The following is a 24,709-nucleotide window of genomic DNA, read 5'->3' on the forward strand; positions in this document are numbered from 1 at the left end:
TATTATTATTACAGTCTTTTATTGTTCTCATTGTCGGAGTGGACACGTTGTTTGCGGAGCGCACTTGTGAGAAACAAGTTTTGGTTTATTTCATTCCATTTACGAATTTTGTCAATTTAGTCATTGTCTTTTGTTTGGAGCACTCCTGTCAATGTTGAATAAGGACGCACACCTGATTACGCATTGAAGTAGGCCTATAGGCTACCTGGCCTGCGCGCAAATGTAGGCATATAAATATGCCCATTTGAGGATCTGATAGTATTTCTGATTGGCTTAACGCACCACCACTAATGAGCTGTGGAGCTTTTCAAGGTAATTTTGTAAAGCAAACAAAGTCTGTTTTTACATCCATTGAGAATAAAAATAGTTCCTCAATGTATTTGGAAAATCTTTCCAGCTCTCTCCTTTTCGATAACCACTCAGCGTGAAAGGGAAAAATGTCATGCTCTGATCCGTTGGAAATGTCATAAAATAGGCCTACCTGATTACTTCTTATCCCTTTCCCAAATAGCCTACACCTCTATATTTTTACCCATCGAAAACAGACATCTGAGATAAACCAAGGCCATCAATATTTCACAACCAACTCCAGAAATGTGGACCTGTCATCTTGTCAAGTATTCATTACCAGCCACTGACGCAGCAATGTTACTGCTACGGATCAGAAGAAGGCAGCCAGAACATGTGCACATTGTAACGTGACAAGACACATAGAAGAAGACCACAACCAATCACATCAACCATATTGAGATGAGCGAGATCCAAGACTTCGCTCTCACACAGTATCTGCGCATGTCCATGGGTCCGCTTTACGCTGTTACAGCGTTGTAGCCACGGGACCAAAACAGCGGAGAAGTTGAGCTTCGCACTTCAACGCTCTTAGTTGTTGCGGAAATAAACCCACTATGCTGTTTACTTTCTGCATCTAAATCGTATCACTGAGTTTACCTTCAAGGTTTGTTAATGCCTTGCTTTCATGTGAATTAACGCCTCCAAAAAGCACTGAAATATCAAGCATTAATCCGTAATAAAAGCAGAAGCAGTGTTGTTTGGATGCTAATGCTCTTTTCAGACAGAATATATCAAAGATTCAAACAACTGCCAGGATCAAGAGAGGGAGTCTTAACCACAAACTTTTATTAGGAAGACAGACAGGTTTTCTTGCTCATCGTTAATGTTCGACAGTCAAATTGTTTCAGGAATGCCGTACAGGAACACGAGGTGACCTTCTCATATAACAAGTGAACCTGAGTTTTCGTGTTCCCTAAATTGCTGACATTTTCTTTGGGGTGGAGGGCAGGATGGAGAGTGCAGTAATCCTCTCTCGTGGCTGCTGTGCAGGGCAGAAAATTGCCAATGCAAATCCAAGTTGGGGCTAATATAACTTGGGAAAGACTTTAGCAGTGATTCAGTTGCAGTCTGCAGACTCTGAACACTTATCAACAGTAAAACATTCTAGCCATTTTCTCCCATCCATCAGAAAATGGCTGGTAGCAAGATAGGGGTTGAGCCTCTGCTGTTGAAGAAGCTTGAAAGCAAAACGACAAAATCCCAACACCATATCACATTGACAATTAAGACATTTTCTCCCTGCTGATTCTGCTGCATGTCCACATAAGAAGTTGTCTCGTGGGAACAAAGTTATTAAAATGTGAATATAATATGTAGTCTCATTGAAAGATAACATGATTCAGCAAAAAACAACAAACCAGGGCTTTCTGAGGCTTCTTCCTTGAAGAGGTACTTTCCCCAACCAACCACTTAAAATAAGAGTGCCATTTCTATGCTCAGTATTGTTGATACAGTGCCATTTAAAAACACACACTATTCCTCAGAGGAATCCTCTCAGTATGCATTATTTCTCCCCATCCAACTTTTTATTTATACTGTAGATCTGACTGATACACATCCAAAAGCAGTGCATTACAAACATTAATGTACACTACAGTGTGCAAAAGTTGTTTATCCTTCGAGGTATGAAATTTGACATAATATATAACAATAATACATACCGTTTAGCAGACACCTTTATCCAAAGCGACTTACAGTCGTGTGCATAATACAGTTGAAGTCGGAAGTTTACATACACCTTAGCAAAATACATTTAAACTCAGTTTTTCACAATTCCTGACATTTAATCCTAGTCTAAATTCCCTGTCTTAGGTCAGTTAGGATCACCACTTTATTTTAAGAATGTGAAATGTCAGAATAATAGTAGAGAGAATGATTTATTTCAGCTTTTATTTCTTTCATCAAATTCCCAGTGGGTCAGAAGTTTACATACACTCAATTAGTATTTGGTAGCATTGCCTTTAAATTGATTAACTTGGGTCAAACATTTCGGGTAGCCTTCCACAAGCTTCCCACAATAAGTTGGGTGAATTGTGGCCCATTCCTCCTGACAGAGCTGGTGTAACTGAGTCAGGTTTGTAGGCCTCCTTGCTCGCACACACCATTTCAGTTCTGCCGTCACATTTTCTATAGGATTGAGGTCAGGGCTTTGTGATGGCCACTCCAATACCTTGACTTTGTTGTCCTTAAGCCATTTTGCCACAACTTTGGAAGTATGCTTGGGGTCATTGTCCATTTGGAAGACCCATTTGCGACCAAGCTTTAACTTCCTGACTGATGTCTTGAGATGTTGCTTAAATATATCCAGATAATTTTCCTACCTCATGATTCCATCTATTTTGTGAAGTGCACCAGTCCCTCCTGCAGCAAAGCACCCCCACAGCATGATGCTGCCACCCCTGTGCTTCACGGTTGGGATGGTGTTCTTCGGCTTGCAAGGAACCCCCCTTTTCCTCCAAACATAACGATGGTCATTATGGCCAAACAGTTCTATTTTTGTTTCATCAGACCAGAGGACATTTCTCCAAAAAGTACGATCTTTGTTCCCATGTGCAGTTGCAAACTGTAGTCTGGCTTTTTTATGGCGGTTTTGGAGCAGTGGCTTCTTCCTTGCTGAGCGGCCTTTCAGGTTATGTCGATATAGGACTTGTTTTACTGTGGATATAGATACTTTTGTACCTGTTTCCTCCAGCATCTTCACAAGGCCCTTTGCTGTTATTATGGGATTGATTTCATCTCTAGGAGACAGAAAGTGTCTCCTTCCTGAGCGGTATGACGGCTGCAGGGTCCCATGGTGTTTACACTTGCATACTATTGTTTGTACAGATGAACGTGGTACCTTCAGGCGTTTGTAAATTGCTCCCAAGGATGAACCAGAGTTGTGGAGGTCTACAATTTTGTTTCTGAGGTCTTGGCTGATTTATTTTGATTTTCCCATGATGTAAAGCAAAGAGGCACTGAGTTTGAAGGTAGGCCTTGAAATACATTTACAGGTACACCTCCAATTGACTATAGGATTGAGGTCAGGGCTTTGTGATGGCCACTACAATACCTTGACTTTGTTGTCCTTAAGTCATTTTGCCACAACTTTGGAAGTATGCTTGGGGTCATTGTCCATTTGGAAGACCCATTTGCGACCAAGCTTTAACTTCCTGACTGATGTCTTGAGATGTTGCTTCAATATATCCACATAATTTTCCTTCCTCATGATGCCATCTATTTTGTGAAGTGCACCACATCATGATGCTTGAAATACATCCACAGGTACACCTCCAATTGACTCAAATGATGTCAATTAGCCTATCAGAAGCTTCTAAAGCCATGACATCATTTTCTGGAGTTTTCCAAGCTGTTTAAAGGCACCGTCAACTTAGTGTATGTAAACTTCTGACCCACTGGAATTGTGATACAGTGAATTATAAGTGAAATAATCTGTCTGTAAACAATTGTTGGAAAAATGACTTGTGTCATGCACAAAGTAGATGTCCTAACCGACTTGCCAAAACTATAGTTTGTTAACAAGAAATGTGTGGAGTGGTTGAAAAACAAGTTTTAATGACTCCAACCGAAGTGTATGTAAACTTCCGACTTCAACTGTATATATTTTTTTCTTGTATTTTTCCCAGCAGGAATCGAACCCACGATCATTGGTGTTGCTAGCACCATGCTCTACCAACTGAGCCACACAGGACCAAATGTTCAGACACGTTTAGAGACAATGCAGGAGAGGTAGGACTAGAGATGGGTCAGTCTTGAGTTCTATTACAAAGGTGCAGTATTTGTCTCTGTTCCAATATCAACAATATCAACACTAGCACACCACTTAGTATGAAGCAATCTAGTGGATATATAGGAAGTGCACTGCAAGTGGGCAGTATTGGAACGTGGCCTTTAAAGACGTCTGTAGTACATACCTGTGACTAAGAACCTGCAGGCACCCGCCCCTGCCTCGTTGGTCACTTCACAGGTGTACTCCCCGTAGCCCTCCCTATTGAGTGCCCTGACGTGGTAGTCCGTCTCGTCGCGCTGGTCGAACTGGCCTATGGTCAGCAGCCTGGTGCCCAGTTTCCACTCGTACTTCAGCACTTTGGACGGGTGCGCCCGCAGCACCTGGCAGTTGAGAGTGAAGGCGCGACCCAGACCCTGGCGGATCTCTGTGAACACCGGCTCCACCACCGGCGGATCTATGGAGAGAAAGACAGAAGGCCCTATTAGTCAGGCAGGCAGGGAGGCAAAGGCTGAGTCCCAAATAAATCCCTAGCCTATATCACATCAGTCAGGCACAGAGCAGCAATGGCCCTGGCCTAAAATAGCGCCTAGCCTCTGTGCACTTGTGGAGATCTGAGAAGATTTGGTAGGTGCAGTGGTGGAAAAAGTACCCAATTGTCATAACTTAATAGATACCTTAATAGAAAATGACTCAAGTAAAAGTCTAAAAGTACTTGGTTTAAAATATACTTAAGTATCAAAAGTAAATGTAATTGCTAAAATATACTTAAGTATCAAAAGCAAAAGTATAAATCATTTCAAATTCCTTATATTAAGCAAACCAGACGGCACAATTTTCAAGTTTGTTTTTTTTTATTTACGGATAGCCAGGGGCACACTCCAACACTCAGACATCATTTTCATTCACACGTGTGTTTAGTGAGTCCACCAGATCAGAGGCAGTAGAGATGACCAGGGATGGTTTCTTGATAAGTGTGTGAATTGGACAATTTTCCTGTCCTGCTAAGTATTCAAAATGTAACAAGTACATTTGGTTGTCAGGGAAAATGTATGGAGTAAAAAGTACATTATTTTCTTTAGGAATGTAGTGAAGTAAAAGTAAAAGTAATCAAAAATATAAATAGTAAAGTACAGACACCCCAAAAAATGACTTAAGTAGTGATGGGTTCTGACTTCTAAACTTGAAATATCCTTATTCATGTTACTGAGGGAGAGAGGGGAATGCAGAATGTTTACATTCTGTCAGAACATGTTATTGTTAGACATCAGGTATCCTATGGAGAGGAGAAATGCCACAGTCTGGTTCCAGTCAACAGGACAGCCGTGAGTTGGGGAGGAGGGAGGAATTGGTCAGGTCAGATGAAGTGAGAAAGAACAGGCATCACTAAAGTCCTGTCTAGCAACAGAGACGTATTGGCTGTCCAGATGGGTAAGGAGGAGACTCAGCATAGGAGGGAAGGTTTACCAGTACTTGTGTAAATATGTCTTGGTCTTATGCTGCTGTGTGACCCAGTGGGTGAATAAACTTGGTTTTAGCTTTACTAGTCGTCCGTGAGTTTTTACTCTGTTTATTTAGAATCTAACAGTAGTACTTTAAAGCATTTTTACTTAAGTACTTCACACCACTGGGTAGGTGCAAGCAATATGGTAATTACTTCCCCATATTGTTTACACCTATCAACCTCTCAGATCTACAGGAGTGCCTAGGTAGTAGGAAGGGCTAGGGGTTGATTTGGAATTCAGCAAAACTGTCCTTCTCACACAGGCAGTATCTGAGCCCGTCTCCGTATGTCAACCCAAGCATAATCCATTCATCTGCACCCAGAATTTCTCCATCTGCAGGACTTTAAAGTCCCATCAGCCCTTCTTTATTTATCCAGCCTTTAGATTATCTTGTGCTGTAATTACCACTTATGCACCAGCAATGAGATGCCACTAGCCGTGGCTTTATCAATTAGCGAGTCCGACTTCAGTGGAAAGTGATCTAAACTGCAATGTTCCTGTCACTCTTTGGTACACGTCTAGCAGACACAGCTACACCGTGGAAGTCTGAGTATGTGGGCAAAACGGGCTACTTAGCACTAACATGAGAACTAAGAAGTCGCACGTCTAGGATACTATAGCTTCTAGTGAAAAGGAATTGTTGTTGTATCTATGTGAGGCACTTTAGTAGGAGATATTTTAAGGGCCTCTGATATCTTTTTCCCATTTCGTGTCTAATTTTGAGAACTCTCAGAGGAACTGTCCTCTCTTAACTCGACTGACTGAAAGAGCTTGCTGCCTGAATACACAGAATGGCTGAGAGTGTCCGTAGGGACCGCCTTCTGCTCGGAGACAAACGAGCGTGATTCACAGAATTTCTGAGTGGCACCTTACTAGATAATACTCCAGAAACACTTAAAGGAACAGTTCTGCTAAATAGTTAGTTAAATAGTTACCAAATAGCTAACCGGACTATCTGCATTGACCGTTTTTGCACTAACTTTTTTTACTCATCACATGCGCTGCTGCTACTGTTTATTATCTGTCACTTTATTCCTAGTTACATGGAGATATCTACCTCAATTACCTCATACCCCTGCACATCGACTTGTACCCCATTTAAATAGCCAAGTTATCGTTACTCATTGTATATCTATTATTACTTTTATTATTACGTGTTTTATTTTTCTATTATTTTCTTTCTCTCTGTATTGTTGGGAAGGGCCCTTCAGTAAGGATTTCACTGTTAGTCTACAGCTGTTGTTTACGAAGCATGTGACGAATAACATATGATTTGATTTGATTCTCCAGAAATGCAAATATACTTTATCTTATTGATACCTAGAAAGTAGTCTATAGAGGCCGAAGGTCGGTGTCCCAAGTGGTTTGTTTACTTAGCTACACCCTAGCAATAGCATAGTGGAGTGCAAAACAATGAAAGTGGTAGGAACCCTGTTAGCATGCTACAGCCCAGCAAGCACCTAACGGACCGCTATCTGTAACGAGGCTGGAGGGGAGCACTCCTCAGGCCACCATCGGAACAGCTAATATTACTATGCTTAAATTAACTAACTTCAAACATTTTTGTCACATACAATATGTTTGGAATTTTGGAGCAGCAATGCCTTTTGATTGTAAAGTAGAGAAATACTCTCAATTCAAATATCCTCAAAAATGCAGAATACAACAGGCAAGGAAGTGAACTATGGAAAAACTAAAAACTCGTTTTCCTCCTAAAAGCCATCCGTATTACTCATTAATGGTGTAAGGTTTGTACCTGTTATTTAACACAGGGATTAAAACATAAGAGGTAGAACAAAAAGTCTAAACAAAAGTAAATAAGAGAAAAGAGAACCTTAAAGGCACAATATGTAATTTCAACAGCCTGATTCTGGCACTGTTTGGTAAGCTGAGGGACGGGGCTGTGTTATGGATGCAACCGAGCTATAGATGACAGTATGGAGTGATTTTAGTGCCACCAAAAATTTAATCTGAATTTACTGGTGGCACTAAAATCACTCCATATGACAGTCCATGAAACATTCATAGAACATGTTCCATTGTTCGACTGAACATTATTATGCTAATGCTATGTTGTTACCAGTATCTTGAAATGGGGGAAATGGCAGCAAAAAAGCTGCAGTGTGAATAGTTCCATCCGTGCCCCATTTCATGGTCGGTTCAACTGGGGATTTCTCAGTCTACTCGCATTGCATGACTGGGTGATGATAGCACTTTCAGAATTTCAGTGTTGTCGTTTAGTTTTTATCCCTCTCCAAACGTATTCTCTCTTTTTCGTAAATGAATACTGGTGGGGATAAATTTGCGCTTCGCTAATTAGGCTGGGAGCCAGCTTTCAATGCCATACTTAACGAACAGCCCAGGATTAAACACGTGTTTCTACGACAGAGCCTTGGTCATAGAAGCCTTTTAGAGAGTAATGTTAATCCTCCATATAGATCACCCTCCAGCTAGTTCCCCAGTGCTGATCACAATGCCCACATTTATCAACCCATAGTCAGGGGGCTTGACTAGGAATTTGCCATTCATCCTATAGTAATTGTTCTTTACATTTGATATGCTGCTTTCTCTCCCCTTCTTCTTGCCTTCCAAATGATGCCCATAGCTCATTTCATGTGTTTATTAAAGAGGCTATGATTTGATGGTAGAGCAGCTTACATCAATATACTTCAGAACACATTTAATTTCTTATAACCAGGGTAAAGCAAGAAAAAAATAGCAGCCATAGATGAAATGCTTAAACTAACAATAATTGGGGCTTTTCAGAGGAAGATGGATCTTCGCTGGTTTCTTTTTGTACGTTTAATCCTTTTGCACTTATGTCGAGGGGAGAAATATGCAGAAAGGGCCGTGAAATGTCAGAGTACGACTGCAATTATCCCTTCATTATGCTTTAAATAGCGACATTAATAATCATCAGTGTCTTATCAGAATTTTGAGAAAATTCATTATGGATTTGGGGGAAACTACTGTAGCACAGTGCCTGCCTATGAGAAAGAAATCAATCTCTACAGCCTATGATTTTATTAAGGATATACCTGTCATTATATAATTCTCACAATATGACTGACAACTTTATCTTAACATGCACTCCAAACCAACTTTTTTACCTACAAATAATGTGATACTATATCAATGCTTTACAAAGTCCTGTGCAATTGGAAGACATTTCTTTGTCATGACCGGGCTTTGGCTCAGCGAGCTAACTCAGTCATTGTGAGCAGGAAACTCGGGTTTGAACCCAGTCTGTCACAATTGCAATCTGCAAATCACACTAATCCTAGTGATAACAACTATGTTTCTGTCCTGTCTGTGACACGTCTGTGACACAGCTGTGACAATGGTACCAGACACTGAATGACTGTACTGTTACAAAGAACAAAGCTCCAGTGCAAATTACACGCTGCCACGCTTCCAAAAGCCTTGCCATCTCCCTTTTCCCTGTTACCGCACCTGCCCGCGCCAACTCAAAGAGCGTGAAACAGTGACAAGTATGGGCATTGACCTTTCCAGTCTGCGGAGAGTTCCCCCTTCGGCCAGCATGTCTGATTAGGTTGAGATCCTTTGACAAAGCCAACCAGGCCCTCCGTGATCCCGGCTCGCTCGGGAGCCCACCTGTTGATCCAGCTGAATCACTGTGCCTCGTAATTGTATATTGGGCGCTTTGCCGGAACACGCCTGGCCAATAAACTCAATTAACCCTTGGAATGATAAGGTCTGTAGACTGCAGGGAACTGAATTACTGGCTGGCTGCTGCAGCACCCACACTGTTAAGGTGAGACAGGAGTTAATTGGGTTCAAGTATATTACCTGAGAGCATTCAATTACCTGGGTGTGGGGCTGTGGTCTCTACATTGGGTGCTGCTCCCCATTCCTAGTTGTAGTATGCTGTCATAGGAATCAGTCTTACGGCTATTTATCATTATATATACTTTTTCAATGTTTCTGCCTTTTTGGCTTTTTCAAGGTTTCTGCCTTTCCGAGGTTTTAATGTTTCTGGTGAACTAAAGCCTGAACTATTTCAGAGCAGATGGACATACACTGTACAGTAGCATTGAATATAATTGAGCTGTGAAGTCTCCAGACCAAAGCTGCACAGTACAGCAATAGTTTCACTGAGGAAGGCTTTTGAAGTGGGCTGCAGGTCCTCTGGGGCTTTCTGAGAAGTTCTAGTGGAGTCAACCAAGGTCCTGTTCCAAGTTTCCGAAGTTAACCAAAGCCTTTGTCTTATGACGTCGTCAACAACAGCCATCACAATGGCTTCTATGCATATTAAAATGCAATTAAAAATAAAGTGTCTATCTTACATGTGCTGGCCCTGACACATAGAACAGAGTGGGGCTAAATACAAGGGGCAGCAACTAACAGATGGCCTCCAGGCCTTAATGGCGTCACTTTGTGTAAAGGGTGATGCCGGCCGGGCGGGAGAGAGAGAGAGAGAGGCGAGAGAGTGAAAGAGAGAAAGAGAGAGGAACAATTATATTTCATTACCAATAAAACAGAGTAATGCCGATCTGGAGGCTTAAAGCCTGGGGAAATCTAGAGCAATCTCTCCATTTCCCTGGTGGGCAGCATTCTCCTCTCTCTTTCACTTTACCTTGTCCCCCACCCCCCTCTCTCATCCTCCTCTCTTCCTCCCTCTGTTTCTCAATTTCACTCTCTCTCCCTCTTTCTTCCTCTTGTCCCTCTCTCCCTCTCTCTTCCTCTCCCTCTCTCTCATCCCTCCTCTCCATCTGCCGCCTCCGCAAACACTGCTGCAAGAGCCTGCTCAGCTGTCACAGATATAAGTACACATTATCCAGTGGCATACATTGGTACCCAGACCTACCACAAGTAATGAGTCCTGTGCTAGGGATTATCCTCCTAGCTACCCTTCTCTCTTCCCTGCCCTAGTTCCCTTCCCTGCCATCACAATCTCTGCAGGAAGAGGAGGAGGAGTAGGTGGATGAGTAGGAGGCATTTGTGAAATGGAGGAAGCATGACATGCACATATAGTTGAAGTCGGAAGTTTACATACACCTTAGCCAAATACATTTAAACTCTGTTTTTCACAATTCCTGACATTTAATCCTAGTAAAAAATCCCTGTTTTAGGTCAGTTAGGATCACCACTTATTTTAAGAATGTGAAATGTCAGAATAATAGTAGAGAGAATGATTTATTTCAGCTTTTATTTATTTCATCACATTCCCAGTGGGTCAGAGGTTTGCATACACTCAATTAGTATTTGGTAGCATTGCCTTTAAATTGTTTAACTAGGGTCAAACGTTTAGCGTAGCCTTCCACAAGCTTCCCACAATAAGTTGGGTGAATTTTGGCCCATTCCTCCTGACAGAGCTGGTGTAACTGAGTCAGGTTTGTAGGCCTCCTTGCTCGCACATGCTTTTTCTGTTCTGCCCACACATTTTCTATAGGCTGAGGTCAGGGCTTTGTGATGGCCATTCCAATACCTTGACTTTGTTGTCCTTAAGCCATTTTGCCACAACTTTGGAAGTATGCTTTGGGTCATTGTCACGGATTCCGCCGAGGCTGCTCCTCCTCCTTGCTCGGGCAGGCTTCGGCGTTCGTCGTCCCCGGAGTACTAGCTACTGCCGATCGATGTTTCGGTGTTTGTCTTGTGTTGTCTAGTTTGTACACCTGTTACTTATTTTGTGTTGATTGTGTAACATATAAGTTCCCTTGTTTTACGTTTGGCCTTTGTGTGTTATTGTCATTTTGTCCTGTTTGATGTTCGGCAATTCTAGTTCGCCTTTTACGCACAGCGCGTGTTTACTCCTCCAGTGTTGTGGAGACTTTTGTTTTGTGCGTGTTTACTTGAAGTAAAGTAGTCATCTTGATCCTCTGTGTCCTGCGCCTGACTTCACCGCCGCATTCACATCACCCCATCTGACAGAATAACACACCAACCAGTCAGCAGGACCAGCGGTGGTAACTGAGTCTCTGGAGGATCGGGTCAGCAGCCAGGACGCCATGATCCGTAGACTTGGCACCGCCATGCAAGATGTGATGGACACTCTGAGCCGATGGGAAAGAGGAGGCTTGCCCACACCTCCTCCTACAACACCACCACCATCGGTCAGACCCATCGTACCATCTCCGGAGTCCAGTGGGATTCGGCTCTCGCTCCCGAGGGCATATGATGGCACCGCAGCCGGGTGTCAGGGTTTCCTACTTCAAGTGGAACTCTACCTGGCAACCATTCACCCGGCGCCCTCGGGATACGAGAGCGTTTCCGCCCTCATCTCCTGTCTATCCGGCAAAGCATTGGAGTGGGCCAATGCCGAATGGAGGGGAATAGACGCCGCCACCATCAGCTATGCGTTCTCCCGCCGCTTCAGGGCGGTTTTCGATCATCCCCCAGAGGGTAAAGCGGCAGGGGAGCATCTGTTCCACCTCCGACAGAGGAAGAGGAGCACACAAGAGTTCGCCCTGGACTTCCGGACTCTGGCGGCTAATGCGGGGTGGAATGAGAGGGCCCTCATCGACCACTATCGGTGCAGCCTACGAGAGGACGTTCGCCGAGAGTTGGCCTGCAGGGACACCAACCTAAGCTTCGATCAGTTGGTGGACATGTCGATCCGTCTGGATACCCTGCTGGCTACCCGCGGACGTCCGGAGTTGGGGCCGTCCATTCCATCCTCCAGCACCTCCGAGCCGAGCCCTGGAGCTCGGGGGGTGCTGGTGCTAGAGAGAGGAGGAGAGAGACCCGGAGAGGCCGTCCCCTGCACCAACTGTGGCCGTAGAGGACACACTGCGGCTCGGTGCTGGGGAGGGTCTCCTGGGGATCGAGGCAACAGGTCACGCACTGATGAGTCATTTCAGGTGAGTAGGCGCCCAACTCACCCAGAGCTCTCTGTTGTCCACTTGTGTATTCAAGTTGAATATGCTCATTCCCAGCATAAGGCGCTAGTCGATTCAGGCGCAGCTGGGAATTTTATTGATCGTAATTTCTGTGTTAAGTTAGGGATTCCCCTCCTACCAGTAGATGTGCCTTTTCCTATTCATGCCCTAGATAGCCGTCCTTTGGGATCAGGTTTAATTAGGGAGGTCACGGCGCCACTAAAGATGAAGACGCAGGGGGTCATGAGGAAATCATACAGTTGTATCTGATCGACTCTCCTGCGTTTCCCGTGGTGCTGGGGCTTCCTTGGTTAATCTCTCATGACCCCACCATTTCGTGGCAACAGAGGGGTCTCAGGGAGTGGTCTGATCAGTGTGTCAGGCGGTGTATAGGTGTTTCCGTAGGGGCGACCACGGTGGAATGTCCGAACCAAATGCCCGCACTGCACATTCCTCCTGAGTATGATGATTTGGCACTCGTGTTCAGTAAGAAGAGGGCGACGCGATTGCCACCTCATAGACAGGGGGATTGTGTGATAGACCTCCAGGCAGGTGCTGCACTTCCACGTAGTCATGTGTATCCTCTGTCTCAAGAGGAGACGGCGGCTATGGAGACATACATCGCCGAGTCTCTGAGACAGGGATACATACGGCCCTCCACTTCGCCTGCGTCCTCAAGTAAATTTTTTGTGAAGAAGAAGGATGGAGGTTTGCGCCCGTGTATTGATTACCGTAGTCTCAATCAGATCACTGTTAAATACAGTTATCCTCTCCCTCTGATTGCGAGTATGACAGAGTCATTACACGGAGCGCGCTTCTTCACAAAATTGGATCTCAGGAGCGCCTACAACCTGGTGCGCATTAGGGAGGGAGATGAATGGAAAACAGCATTTAGTACCACCTCGGGTCACTATGAGTATCTCGTCATGCCATACGGGTTAATGAATGCTCCTTCAGTCTTCCAATCATTTGTGGACGAGATTTTCCGGGATTTGCATGGGCAGGGTGTAGTGGTGTATATTGACGACATTCTAGTATACTCTGCTACACGAGCCGGGCATGTGGCCCTGGTGCGTCGAGTGTTGGGTAGGCTGTTGGAGCATGACTTGTATGTGAAGGCGGAGAAATGCCTGTTTTTCCAGGAGTCCATCTCCTTCCTGGGCCATCGGTTGTCCGCGTCAGGGGTGGAGATGGAGATTGACCGCGTTTCAGCCGTGCGTAATTGGCAGACTCCTACCACGGTTAAGGAAGTGCAGCGGTTTTTGGGTTTAGCCAATTACTACCGGAGGTTTATCCGGGGTTTTGGACAGGTAGCAGCTCCCATCACCTCCCTGCTAAAGGGGGGCCCGGTGCGTTTGCAGTGGTCGGCTGAGGCGGACAGGGCGTTTAGACAACTGAAGGACCTGTTCACCTCGGTTCCGGTGCTGGCACATCCGGACCCCTCTTTGGCGTTCCAAGTGGAGGTGGACGCGTCAGAGGCGGGTATTGGGGCTGTACTGTCTCAACGCTCAGGCACACCTCCTAAACTCCGGCCCTGTGCTTTTTACTCTAAGAAGCTCAGCCCGGCGGAACGTAATTACGACGTGGGGGACAGGGAGCTGCTAGCTGTGGTCCAAGCCCTAAAGGTGTGGAGGCATTGGCTTGAGGGGGCTCAACACCCTTTTCTCATTCTGACTGACCATCGTAACCTGGAGTACATCCGGGCAGCTAGGAGACTGAACCCTCGTCAGGCTAGGTGGGCCATGTTTCTGGCCCGGTTTGTCTTTAAGCTGACCTATATACCAGGGTCACAGAACGTTAAGGCAGACGCCCTGTCCCGGCGATATGACACAGAGGAGAGGTCCATTGAGCCCACTCCAATACTGACGGAGTCTTGTCTGGTGGCACCGGTGGTGTGGGAGGTCGATGCGGAGATCGAGCGGGCGTTACGTACCGACCCTACTCCTCCAGAGTGTCCGGAGGGGCGGAAATACGTGCCGCTCGAGATTCGTGATCGACTAATTTATTGGGCTCATACGTCACCCTCCTCTGGACATCCGGGTATTGGCCGGACAGTGCACTGCCTTAGTGAAAAGTACTGGTGGCCAACATTGGCAAAGGACGTGAGGGTTTATGTCTCCTCCTGCTCGGTGTGCGCTCAGTGTAAGGCGCCTAGACACCTGCCCAGGGGGAAGTTACAACCCCTACCCGAACGGCCGTGGTCTCACCTATCGGTAGACTTTGTGACGGACCTTCCCCCCTCCCAGGGGAATACCACTATTCTGGTCGTTGTGGATCGGTTTTCTAAGGCCTGTCGTCTCATCCCAATGCCGGGTCTCCCTACTGCCCTACAAACTGCTGAGGCCCTGTTTACTCACGTCTTCCGGCACTACGGGGTACCTGAGGATATAGTGTCTGATCGGGGTCCCCAGTTCACCTCTAGAGTCTGGAGGGCGTTTATGGAACGCTTGGGGGTCTCGGTTAGCCTTACCTCGGGTTTCCACCCTGAGAGTAATGGGCAGGTGGAGAGAGTGAACCAGGATGTGGGTAGGTTTCTGAGGTCTTATTGTCAGGACCGGCAGTAGGAGTGGTCGGGGTATATCCCCTGGGCAGAGATTGCCCAGAACTCCCTTCGCCACTCCTCTACGAATCTGACCCCTTTTCAGTGTGTGTTGGGGTATCAGCCGGTTCTGGCACCCTGGCATTAGAGCCAGATCGAGGCTCCTGCGGTGGATGAATGGTTTCGGCGCTCGAAGGAGACATGGAACGCTGTGCATGTCCATCTGCAGCGGGCTATTCGTAGGCAGAAGGCGAGCGCTGATCGCCACTGCAGTGAGGGTCCAGTGTATGCACCTGGAGATCGAGTCTGGCTCCCGACTCGAAACCTGCCCCTTCGCCTGCCCTGCCGGAAGCTGGGTCGGCGGTTTGTGGGGCCATTTAAAGTCCTGAGGAGATTGAACAAGGTATGTTACAGGTTACAACTGCCAAATGATTATCGCATTAACCCCTCGTTCCATGTGTCTCTCCTCAGGCCGGTGGTAGCTGGTCCACTCCAGGACAATGAGATACGGGAGACTCCTCCGCCCCCACTGGACATCGAGGGAGCTCCGGCGTACTCAGTCCGGTCCATCGTGGATTCGAGACGTCGGATGGGGGGTCTGCAGGATCTCGTGGAGTGGGAGGGGTACGGTCCGGAGGAACGGTGCTGGGTGCCTAGGAGGGACATCTTAGATCCCTCCCTCCTGACGGAGTTCCACCGAGTCATCCCACTCGCCCCTGCTCCGCGTCCTCCTGGCCGTCCCCCGAGGCCGGGTCGGCGCACGGCTGGAGCCGCGTCAAGGGGGGGTAGTGTCACGGATTCCGCCGAGACTGCTCCTCCTCCTTGCTCGGGCAGGCTTCGGCGTTCGCCGTCCCCGAGTACTAGCTACTGCCGATCGATGTTTCGGTGTTTGTCTTGTGTTGTCTAGTTTGTACACCTGTTACTTATTTTGTGTTGATTGTGTAACATATAAGTTCCCTTGTTTTACGTTTGGCCTTTGTGTGTTATTGTCATTTTGTCCTGTTTGATGTTCGGCAATTCTAGTTCGCCTTTTACGCACAGCGCGTGTTTACTCCTCCAGTGTTGTGGAGACTTTTGTTTTGTGCGTGTTTACTTGAAGTAAAGTAGTCATCTTGATCCTCTGTGTCCTGCGCCTGACTTCACCGCCGCATACACATCACCCCATCTGACAGTCATTGTCCATTTGGAAGACCCATTTGCGACCAAGCTTTAACTTCCTGACTGATGTCTTGAGATGTTGCTTAAATATATCCAGATAATTTTCCTACCTCATGATTCCATCTATTTTGTGAAGTGCACCAGTCACTCCTGCAGCAAAGCACCCCCACAGCATGATGCTGCCACCCCCGTGTTTCACGGTTAGGATGGTGTTCTTCGGCTTGCAAGCGGCCCCCTTTTTCCTCCAAACATAATGATGGTCATTATGGCCAAACAGTTATATTTCTGTTTCATCAGACCAGAGGACATTTCTCAAAAAAGTACGATCTTTGTCCCCATGTGCAGTTGCAAACCGTAGTATTGTTTGTACAGAGGAGCGTGGTACCTTCAGGCGTTTGGAAATTGCTCCCAAGGATGAACCAGACATGTGGAGGTCTACAAAATTTTTTCTGAAGTCTTTGCTGATTTATTTTGATATTCCCACGATGTCAAGCAAAGAGGCACTGAGTTTGAAGTTAGGCCTTGAAATACATCCACAGGTACACCTCCAATTGACTCAAATGATGTCAATTAGCCTATCCGAAGCTTCTAAAGCCATGACATCATTTTCTGGAATTTTCCAAGCTGTTTAAAGGCACAGTCAACGTAGTGTATGTAAACTTCTGACCCACTGGAATTGTGATACATTGAATTATAAGTTAAATAATCTGTCTGTAAACAATTGTTGGAAAAATTACTTGTGTCATGCACAAAGTAGATGTCCTAACCAACTTGCCAAAACTATAGTTTGTTAACAAGAAATGTGTGGAGTGGTTGAAAAACGAGTTTTAATGACTCCAACCTAAGTGTATGAAAACTTCCGACTTCAACTGTATACAGTGAAGTTTATATGTATGAGTCATCACTAACAGGCATCTCCTTCAATTAGCCACACACACAGTCCACTGGGCCTCCGCTATGGAGGAGGGAACACCACACACTACTGAAGACTTTACCCTAAAGGACTACACATACTAAGGAGAAGAGAGCTACATGACGTACTAATAGTACCGTCAGACTGACAGACTGGACATGTGACATAAATAATGTGATCCTTGCCTCCAGACCAGAGGCTAAGGGGAACACAAACAGTTGGTTTACAGATATCTGTGACGCACAGTATGCACTATATCACTACTGTAACACCACATTATGTTTTACAATTTAATACTTCATAACTTCCGCTAAATATAATTGGTGCGCTGCACAGATATGAAATAGTTAATTTAATAATAGTCATTAATTTAATAATTCAGTCGTTGAGCAGCTGTGGATTTATGATGACATGCTCTCTTAGAGCTGGTATTTTGCCAGGACTCATTTGAACAGGGGCACAACTTTCACTGGGGACGGGGGGACAAGTCCCCCTCACATCCTGAAATTGCATTTTTGTCCCCCCAAGTTATATCACTCTACCCACATCTACATATTACTTCAACTACCTCAACTAGCCGGTGCCCCCGCACATTGACTCTGCACCGGTACCCCCCCTGTATATATAGCCTCCCTACTGTTATTTTATTTTACTTCTGCTCTTTTTTTCTCAACACTTTTTTTGTGGTTTTATTCTACGATTTTATTACAAATAAATGCACTGTTGGTTAAGGGCTGTAAGTAAGCATTTCACTGTAATGTCTGCACCTGTTGTATTCGGCGCATGTGGCCAATAAAATTTGATTTGATTTGATTTGAATGTGATACAAAACGAGGCAACAGTGTGCTTTAGGACTATGTGGACACCTCTGAGCGATCGGATAGGCTGTTTGGAGTGTTTATCCGACTGGGGAAAAAATATATAATAATATACACCACTGATCAAAAGTTTTAGAACACCTACTCATTCAAGGGTTTATATTTTATAGCAGCCAACAAGTGCTCAGCATATGTGGGAACTCCTTCAAGACTGGATGAGAGAATGCCAAGAGTGTGCAAAGCTGTCATCAAGGCAAAGGGTGGCTATTTGAAGAATCTCAAATATAAAATATATTTTGACTTGTTTAACACTTTTCTGGTTACTACATGATTCCATATGTGTTATTTCATAGTGTTGATGTCTTCACTATTATTCTACAATGTAGAAAATAGTAAAAAGAAAGAAAAACCCTTGAATGAGTAGGTGTGTCCAAACTTTTGACTGGTACTGTATGTCCCCACCACTTCTAAAACCAAAGTTGCGCATTTGAATACATCATTAATAATATCAAACATGAGAGCGACATAAAAAGCAACAATCCCAGATTGGCAAACCATGAGTGCGTTCCAAATGGCACCCTATTCCCTATAGTGCACTACTTTTGACCAGGACCCATCTACTGTTGACCAGAGCCCTATGAGCCCTGGTCAAAAGTAGTACACTACAGTGCCTTCAGAAAGTATTCATACTGTCACAGTTTACTAAGCCAGAACCCAGAAGCAGACCAGGACAAGGTAAGTGGTGTCAAAGGTGAGTGTTTATTTAACTGATCCACGGGTGATGTTGAATAATCCAGGGAACAGAGCGGGCGGCGTGGATGGGTTGTAGAGGGTGCAGTGGTAGGTCCAGTAATGGCTCGGCAGCCGCCGACCATCAGGCAGAGGTTGGGTGAAGGTTCCGGATGAGTGACTGCAGATGGAACAAAACGGAGGTAAGTACAAAACAAGCAAACAAGGTGCAAAACAACAAAACTAACGCTACATGCTCTAAGGCTGATCCACTGATAAACATACTGTTCATGGCTAACGATCCGGCAGGGACTGGATGTTAGGACAGAGCCTAAGAAGGGTGATGATCAGGACCAGGTGTGCAGATTGCTGATGGGATGCAGGTGCGGAAATCAAGAAAGCTCCCGCCTAGCAACGTTGCCCGGCAACCAGGCAGGGAGCGTTCCAGAACCCTCGGGAAACTGGAGATCCCGAGCAGAAAAACTAGTACCCAGACAGAAACCGACTCAGACTGCAGGGATCGTTACAGTACCCCCTCCGACGAACGCCACCGGGCGGACTCCCGGAGCGCCAGGATGGAGGCGGTAGAAGTCACGAATGAGGTCAGCATCTAGGATCTGTCGCCGCGGAATCCAACTCCTCTCTTCAGGACCATACCCCTCCCAGTCCACGAGATACTGGAAACCCCGGCCCCGCCGTCTGGAATCCATGATGCGTCGCACCGTGTAGGCAGGACCACCTCCGATCATCCGAGGAGGAGGAGGAGGAGGCGGAGGAGGCAACAGAGGACTGAGGAGAACAGGCTTGAGGCAGGAGACATGAAAGGTGGGATGGACTCTGAGCGTCCTCGGTAGTTTGAGTCGAACTGCCACCGGATTGATCACCTTCTCCACCACAAACGGACCAATGAACTTCGGTAACAACTTCCTAGACTCAGTCCGTAAAGGAAGATCCCGTGGTGGCCAACCAGACCCTATCTCCGATGGTATAGGTGGGAGCGGGGATCCGGCGACGATTCGCCTGGAGCTGATACCGGTCCGAAACTCTAAGGAGTGCCTTTCTGGCCCGATGCCAGGTCCGGTGGCAACGACGAATATGGGCCTGAACAGAGGGCACTGAGAGCTCCTTCTCCTGAGAAGGGAACAAGGGAGGTTGGTAGCCATACAGGCACTGGAAGGGAGACATCCCAGTGGCAGATGTAGGGAGAGTATTGTGGGCATACTCAACCCAAGGCAACTGAGAGACCCAGGAGGTGGGGTTGGAGGAGACAAGGCAGCGTAGCGTGGATTCCATCTTCTGGTTGGCTCTCTCCGCCTGACCATTAGATTGGGGGTGAAAACCAGATGTGAGGCTGACTGTAGCTCCAATGGCCAAACAGAAGGACTTCCAGACAGCAGAGGTAAACTGAGGGCCACGGTCGGAAACGATATCACTGGGCAAACCGTGGACCCTGAAAACCTCCCCTAACCAGGATCTCGGACGTCTCCGAGGCAGAGGGAAGCTTGGCAATAGGCACAAAGTGGGCGAACTTGCTGAATCTGTCCACGATAGTCAGAACGACCGTGTTTCCCTCAGAAGCGGGCAACCCAGTGACAAAGTCCAGGGCCAGATGCGACCATGGTCGCCGGGGAATAGGAAGGGGGTGAAGTAGTCCAGAGCTGGGCCGATTGGTACTCTTATTCTGCGCACACACTGGACAGGCAGCAACATAACCCCGAGTATCCTCGGCCATGGCAGGCCACCAAAAACGTCTGCGAAGAAACGCCATCGTCCGAGCCACGCCAGGGTGACAAGCCATCTTGCTGGCGTGGGACCATTTGAGGACAGCAGGACGAACCGACTCAGGCACAAACAACCGACCGGGTGGACCGTTACCGGGACCGGGCTGCGTCCGAAGGGCCGCCATCACCTCCTCCTCAATCTTCCACCTAACAGCTCCCACGACGCAGTTCCGGGGAAGAATTGTCTCGGTCTTGGACCCACTCTCCTCCGTCTTGGAGAACATCCGGGACAAGGCGTCCGCCTTGCCGTTCTTAGATCCAGGTCGGAACGTCAGGGAAAAATTGAATCGTCCGAAAAACAACGCCCACCTGGCCTGACGGGAGTTGAGACGTCTAGCCGATTGCACGTAAGCAAGATTCTTGTGGTCAGTCCAGACAATAAACGGTTGCTCCGCCCCCTCCAACCAGTGGCGCCACTCCTCCAAGGCAAGTTTCACCGCGAGAAGCTCCCGGTTACCCACATCGTAATTCCTCTCCGCAGGCGAAAGGCGACGAGAGTAGTAGGCGCAGGGATGGAGTTTACTGTCCGTGGAGCATCGCTGCGACAGGATGGCGCCAACTCCCACATCAGACGCGTCCACTTCAACGACGAACTGACGGGCCGTGTCCGGTTGAGAGAGAATCGGTGCGTTGGTGAATCGCCTCTTCAAATCCAGAAACGCTCGATCCGCCTCCGGATTCCACTTGAAGATCCTGATACTGGAAGTCAAGGCAGTTAACGGAGCGGCCACACGGCTGTAATCCCGGATGAATCTGCGGTAGAAATTCGCAAACCCCAAAAATCTCTGGAGCTGCAATCTCGTACCGGGCTGGGCCCATTCCAGAACCGCTCTAACCTTCTCCTGGTCCATCCTAATCTCTCCCCTGGAGATGATGTACCCGAGAAAGGATGTCGTGTGGGCGTGAAACTCGCACTTCTCGGCCTTCACGAACAGGCGATTCTCCAACAATCGCTGCAGAACCTGCCGGACATGCTGGACGTGGTCGGAAGGTTCCTTCGAGAAGATCAGAATGTCATCCAGGTAAACAAACACAAAGAGACCGATCATATCTCTCAGGGACGTTGTTCACCATACTCTGGAATACCGCTGGAGCATTGGTCAGTCCAAACGGCATCACCTGATACTCGAGTGACCCATCGGTGTATTGAAACCCGTCAACCACTCGTCCCCTTCTCTGATCCGGACCATGTGATACGCATTGCGTGGGTCTAGCTTGGTGAACACCGTAGCACCCTGTAAGGAGTCGAAGGCAGAACTCATCAAGGGCAGGGGATACTTGTTTTTGACCGTGATGTCATTCAACCCCCGATAATCAATACACGGTCGAAGAGAGCCATCCTTCTTACCCACAAAGAAGAATCCTGCCCCCCAGGGGTGATGACGAGGGACGAACGAGACCAGCAGCTAGGGACTCCTTGATGTAGGTCTCCAAAGCCTCACGTTCAGGTCGGAGATACTGTATAACCTTCCCTTGGGGTAGACAGCTCCAGGGAACAGGTTGATGGCACAATCATATGGTCGGTGGGGAGGGAGTGACAGAGCCTTCTGCTTACTGAACACTTCCCCCAAATCGTGATATGTCTCGGGAACCAGGGACAAATCTGGGGGTTTAGCCTCAATCACCTGACTGGGAACCGAATGGGGGCAGGCAGTCTTGAGACAGTTAGCATGACAATCAAGGCTCCAACTCGTTACCTTGCCCGTCACCCAATCGAACGTGGGATTGTGTTCCTTCAGCCAGGGGTATCCAAGGACCAGAGGAACATGGGAAGACGGCAGAATGAAGAATGAAATCATCTCAGAATGATTCCCCGACAACAGCATCTTAACCGGTTCAGTCCTCATCGTGATACGTGCCAGACTACTGCCGTTCAGAGTGGTCGCTTCAATGGCTTCCGGCAATTGCTCCTTGGAAAGCCCCAGCTGTTCCACCAACTCGGCATCAAGAAAGCTTCCATCGGCACCTGAATCGATAAAAGCGTTAATCGCTAAGCTCTGATTCCTGCTCATAAGGGTAGCCGGGAAACGGGGTCTGACAGAGGTATTGAGAGGTCGAAACTGGCTCGCTAAAAGTCCTCCCAACTTTAGCGAGCCGCGCAGTTTGACGACCGCCGGGAACAGGTGGCGAGGTAATGTCCCGAACCACCACAGTAGAGGCAACAGTTAGTCCTACGTCTGAGTTGGCGTTCCTCCTTGGTTAACCCGTGCCGCCCTACTTGCATTGGTTCAGAATCGGGAGACAGGACCTCTCCACTAATCCTGTGGTGGACGATGATCGACGTATTCTGGTCCAATCCCGACCCGACTGGAACCTGAGAAGCTGATCGGTTGGACGGGACCCATTGCTTCTCCCTCCTTCGCTCTCGGACTCGATTATCCACCCGAATAGACAAGGCTACCAAGCTGTCCAGGTCACTAGGCTCGGATAGGAGATCAACTCATCCTTGAGCTGCTCCGACAGACCCTGGTAAAAGGCCGCTTGCAGAGACTCCTCATTCCACCCACTCTCCACAGCCAACGTCTTGAACTCGATCACGAAGTCGGCCACGCTGCGAGTTCCTTGGCGAAGCGAAAACAGGCGCCTAGCTGCGTCCCTCCCTCGGACGGAATGGTCAAGAGCTTCCTCATCTCGGCCGTGAACCCCTGGTATGAAGCCATGCAGGGGTCCTGTCGTTCCCAAACGGCTGAAGCCCACTCCAGCGCCGACCACGCAGCAACTCAATCACAAAGGCTATCCTAGCCTTGTCTGTGGCATAAGAGTAGGGCTGTAGATCGAACACTAACCCACACTGCATAAGGAAAGAACGGCATCTTCCCAGCTCCCCCTCATATTTATCCGGCGTCGGAACCTTGGGCTCACGGAAGGACACAGCTCCAGAAGCGGCAGGCGAGATGGGTGAAACCGGTAGTGGATCCTCCACCGGAAACTTGCACTGGTTCTGGACCTCCGTCAGACCGGTAGAAAGGTTCCGAACTGCCAACGCGATCTCCTGTAGCTCCGTGCTATGATGGCCCAACATCTTCTCCTGATGGGAAAGGGCATGGCGAACAGAGTCCAGGTCCGCTGGGTTCATACTGGCCGGATCGTTCTGTCACGGTTTACTAAGCCAGAACCCAGAAGCAGACCAGGACAAGGTAAGTGGTGTCAAAGGTGAGTGTTTATTTAACTGATCCACGGGTGATGTTGAATAATCCAGGGAACAGAGCGGGCGGCGTGGATGGGTTGTAGAGGGTGCAGTGGTAGGTCCAGTAATGGCTCGGCAGCCGCCGACCATCAGGCAGAGGTTGGGTGAAGGTTCCGGATGAGTGACTGCAGATGGAACAAAACGGAGGTAAGTACAAAACAAGCAAACAAGGTGCAAAACAACAAAACTAACGCTACATGCTCTAAGGCTGATCCACTGATAAACATACTGTTCATGGCTAACGATCCGGCAGGGACTGGATGTTAGGACAGAGCCTAAGAAGGGTGATGATCAGGACCAGGTGTGCAGATTGCTGATGGGATGCAGGTGCGGAAATCAAGAAAGCTCCCGCCTAGCAACGTTGCCCGGCAACCAGGCAGGGAGCGTTCCAGAACCCTCGGGAAACTGGAGATCCCGAGCAGAAAAACTAGTACCCAGACAGAAACCGACTCAGACTGCAGGGATCGTTACACATACCCCTAGACTTATTCCACATTTTGTTGTATTACAGCTTGAATTCAAAATGTAGTAAATATATATTTTTTCTCTCACCCATCTACACAAAATACCCCATAATGACAAAGTAAAAACATGTTTTTAGACATTTTTGCAAATGTATTAAAATGAATACAGAAATATCACATTTACATAAGTATTCACACCCCTGAGTTAACACTTTGTAGAAGCACCTTTGGCAGTGACTACAGCTGTGAGTTTTTCTGGGTATGTCTCTAAGAGCTTTCTACACCTGGATTGTGCAACATTTGCCCATTATTCTTTTCAAAATTCTTCAAGCTCTGTCAAATTGGTTGTTGATCATTGCTAGACAACCATTTTCAGGTCTTGCTATAGATTTTCAAGTAGATTTAAGTCAAAACTGTAACTCAGCCACTCAGAAGCATTCACTGTCTTCTTTGTAAGCAACTCCAGTGTAGATTTGTGTTTTAGGTTATTGTCCTGCTGAAAGGTGAATTCATCTCCCAGTGTCTGGTGCAAACCAGACTGAACCAGGTTTTCCTCTTGGATTTTGTTTGTGCTTGGCTCCATTCTGTTTCTTTTTTATCCTGAAAAAAATCCCCAGTCCTTAACGATTACAAGCGTACCCATAACATGATGCAGCCAAAATTATGCTTCAAAATATGAAGAGTGGTACTCAGTAATG

The 24,709-nt window shown here is 47.1% G+C and overlaps 1 protein-coding gene across 1 annotated transcript in view; it reads right to left on the minus strand.

Moving 5' to 3' along the window:
- The window catches only part of LOC121545152 (MAM domain-containing glycosylphosphatidylinositol anchor protein 2), a 219,678-nt gene that overhangs the window by 71,543 nt on the left and 123,426 nt on the right, over positions 1–24,709 (minus strand). Inside the window, exon 9 of the mRNA XM_045209210.1 lies at positions 4,266–4,535. Coding sequence (XP_045065145.1) covers positions 4,266–4,535 — 270 coding nt within the window. The remainder of the gene's footprint in view (positions 1–4,265; positions 4,536–24,709) is intronic.

The sequence above is a fragment of the Coregonus clupeaformis genome, chromosome 29 (genome assembly GCF_020615455.1).
Source record: "Coregonus clupeaformis isolate EN_2021a chromosome 29, ASM2061545v1, whole genome shotgun sequence".
In the NCBI taxonomy this organism is placed as follows: domain Eukaryota; kingdom Metazoa; phylum Chordata; class Actinopteri; order Salmoniformes; family Salmonidae; genus Coregonus; species Coregonus clupeaformis.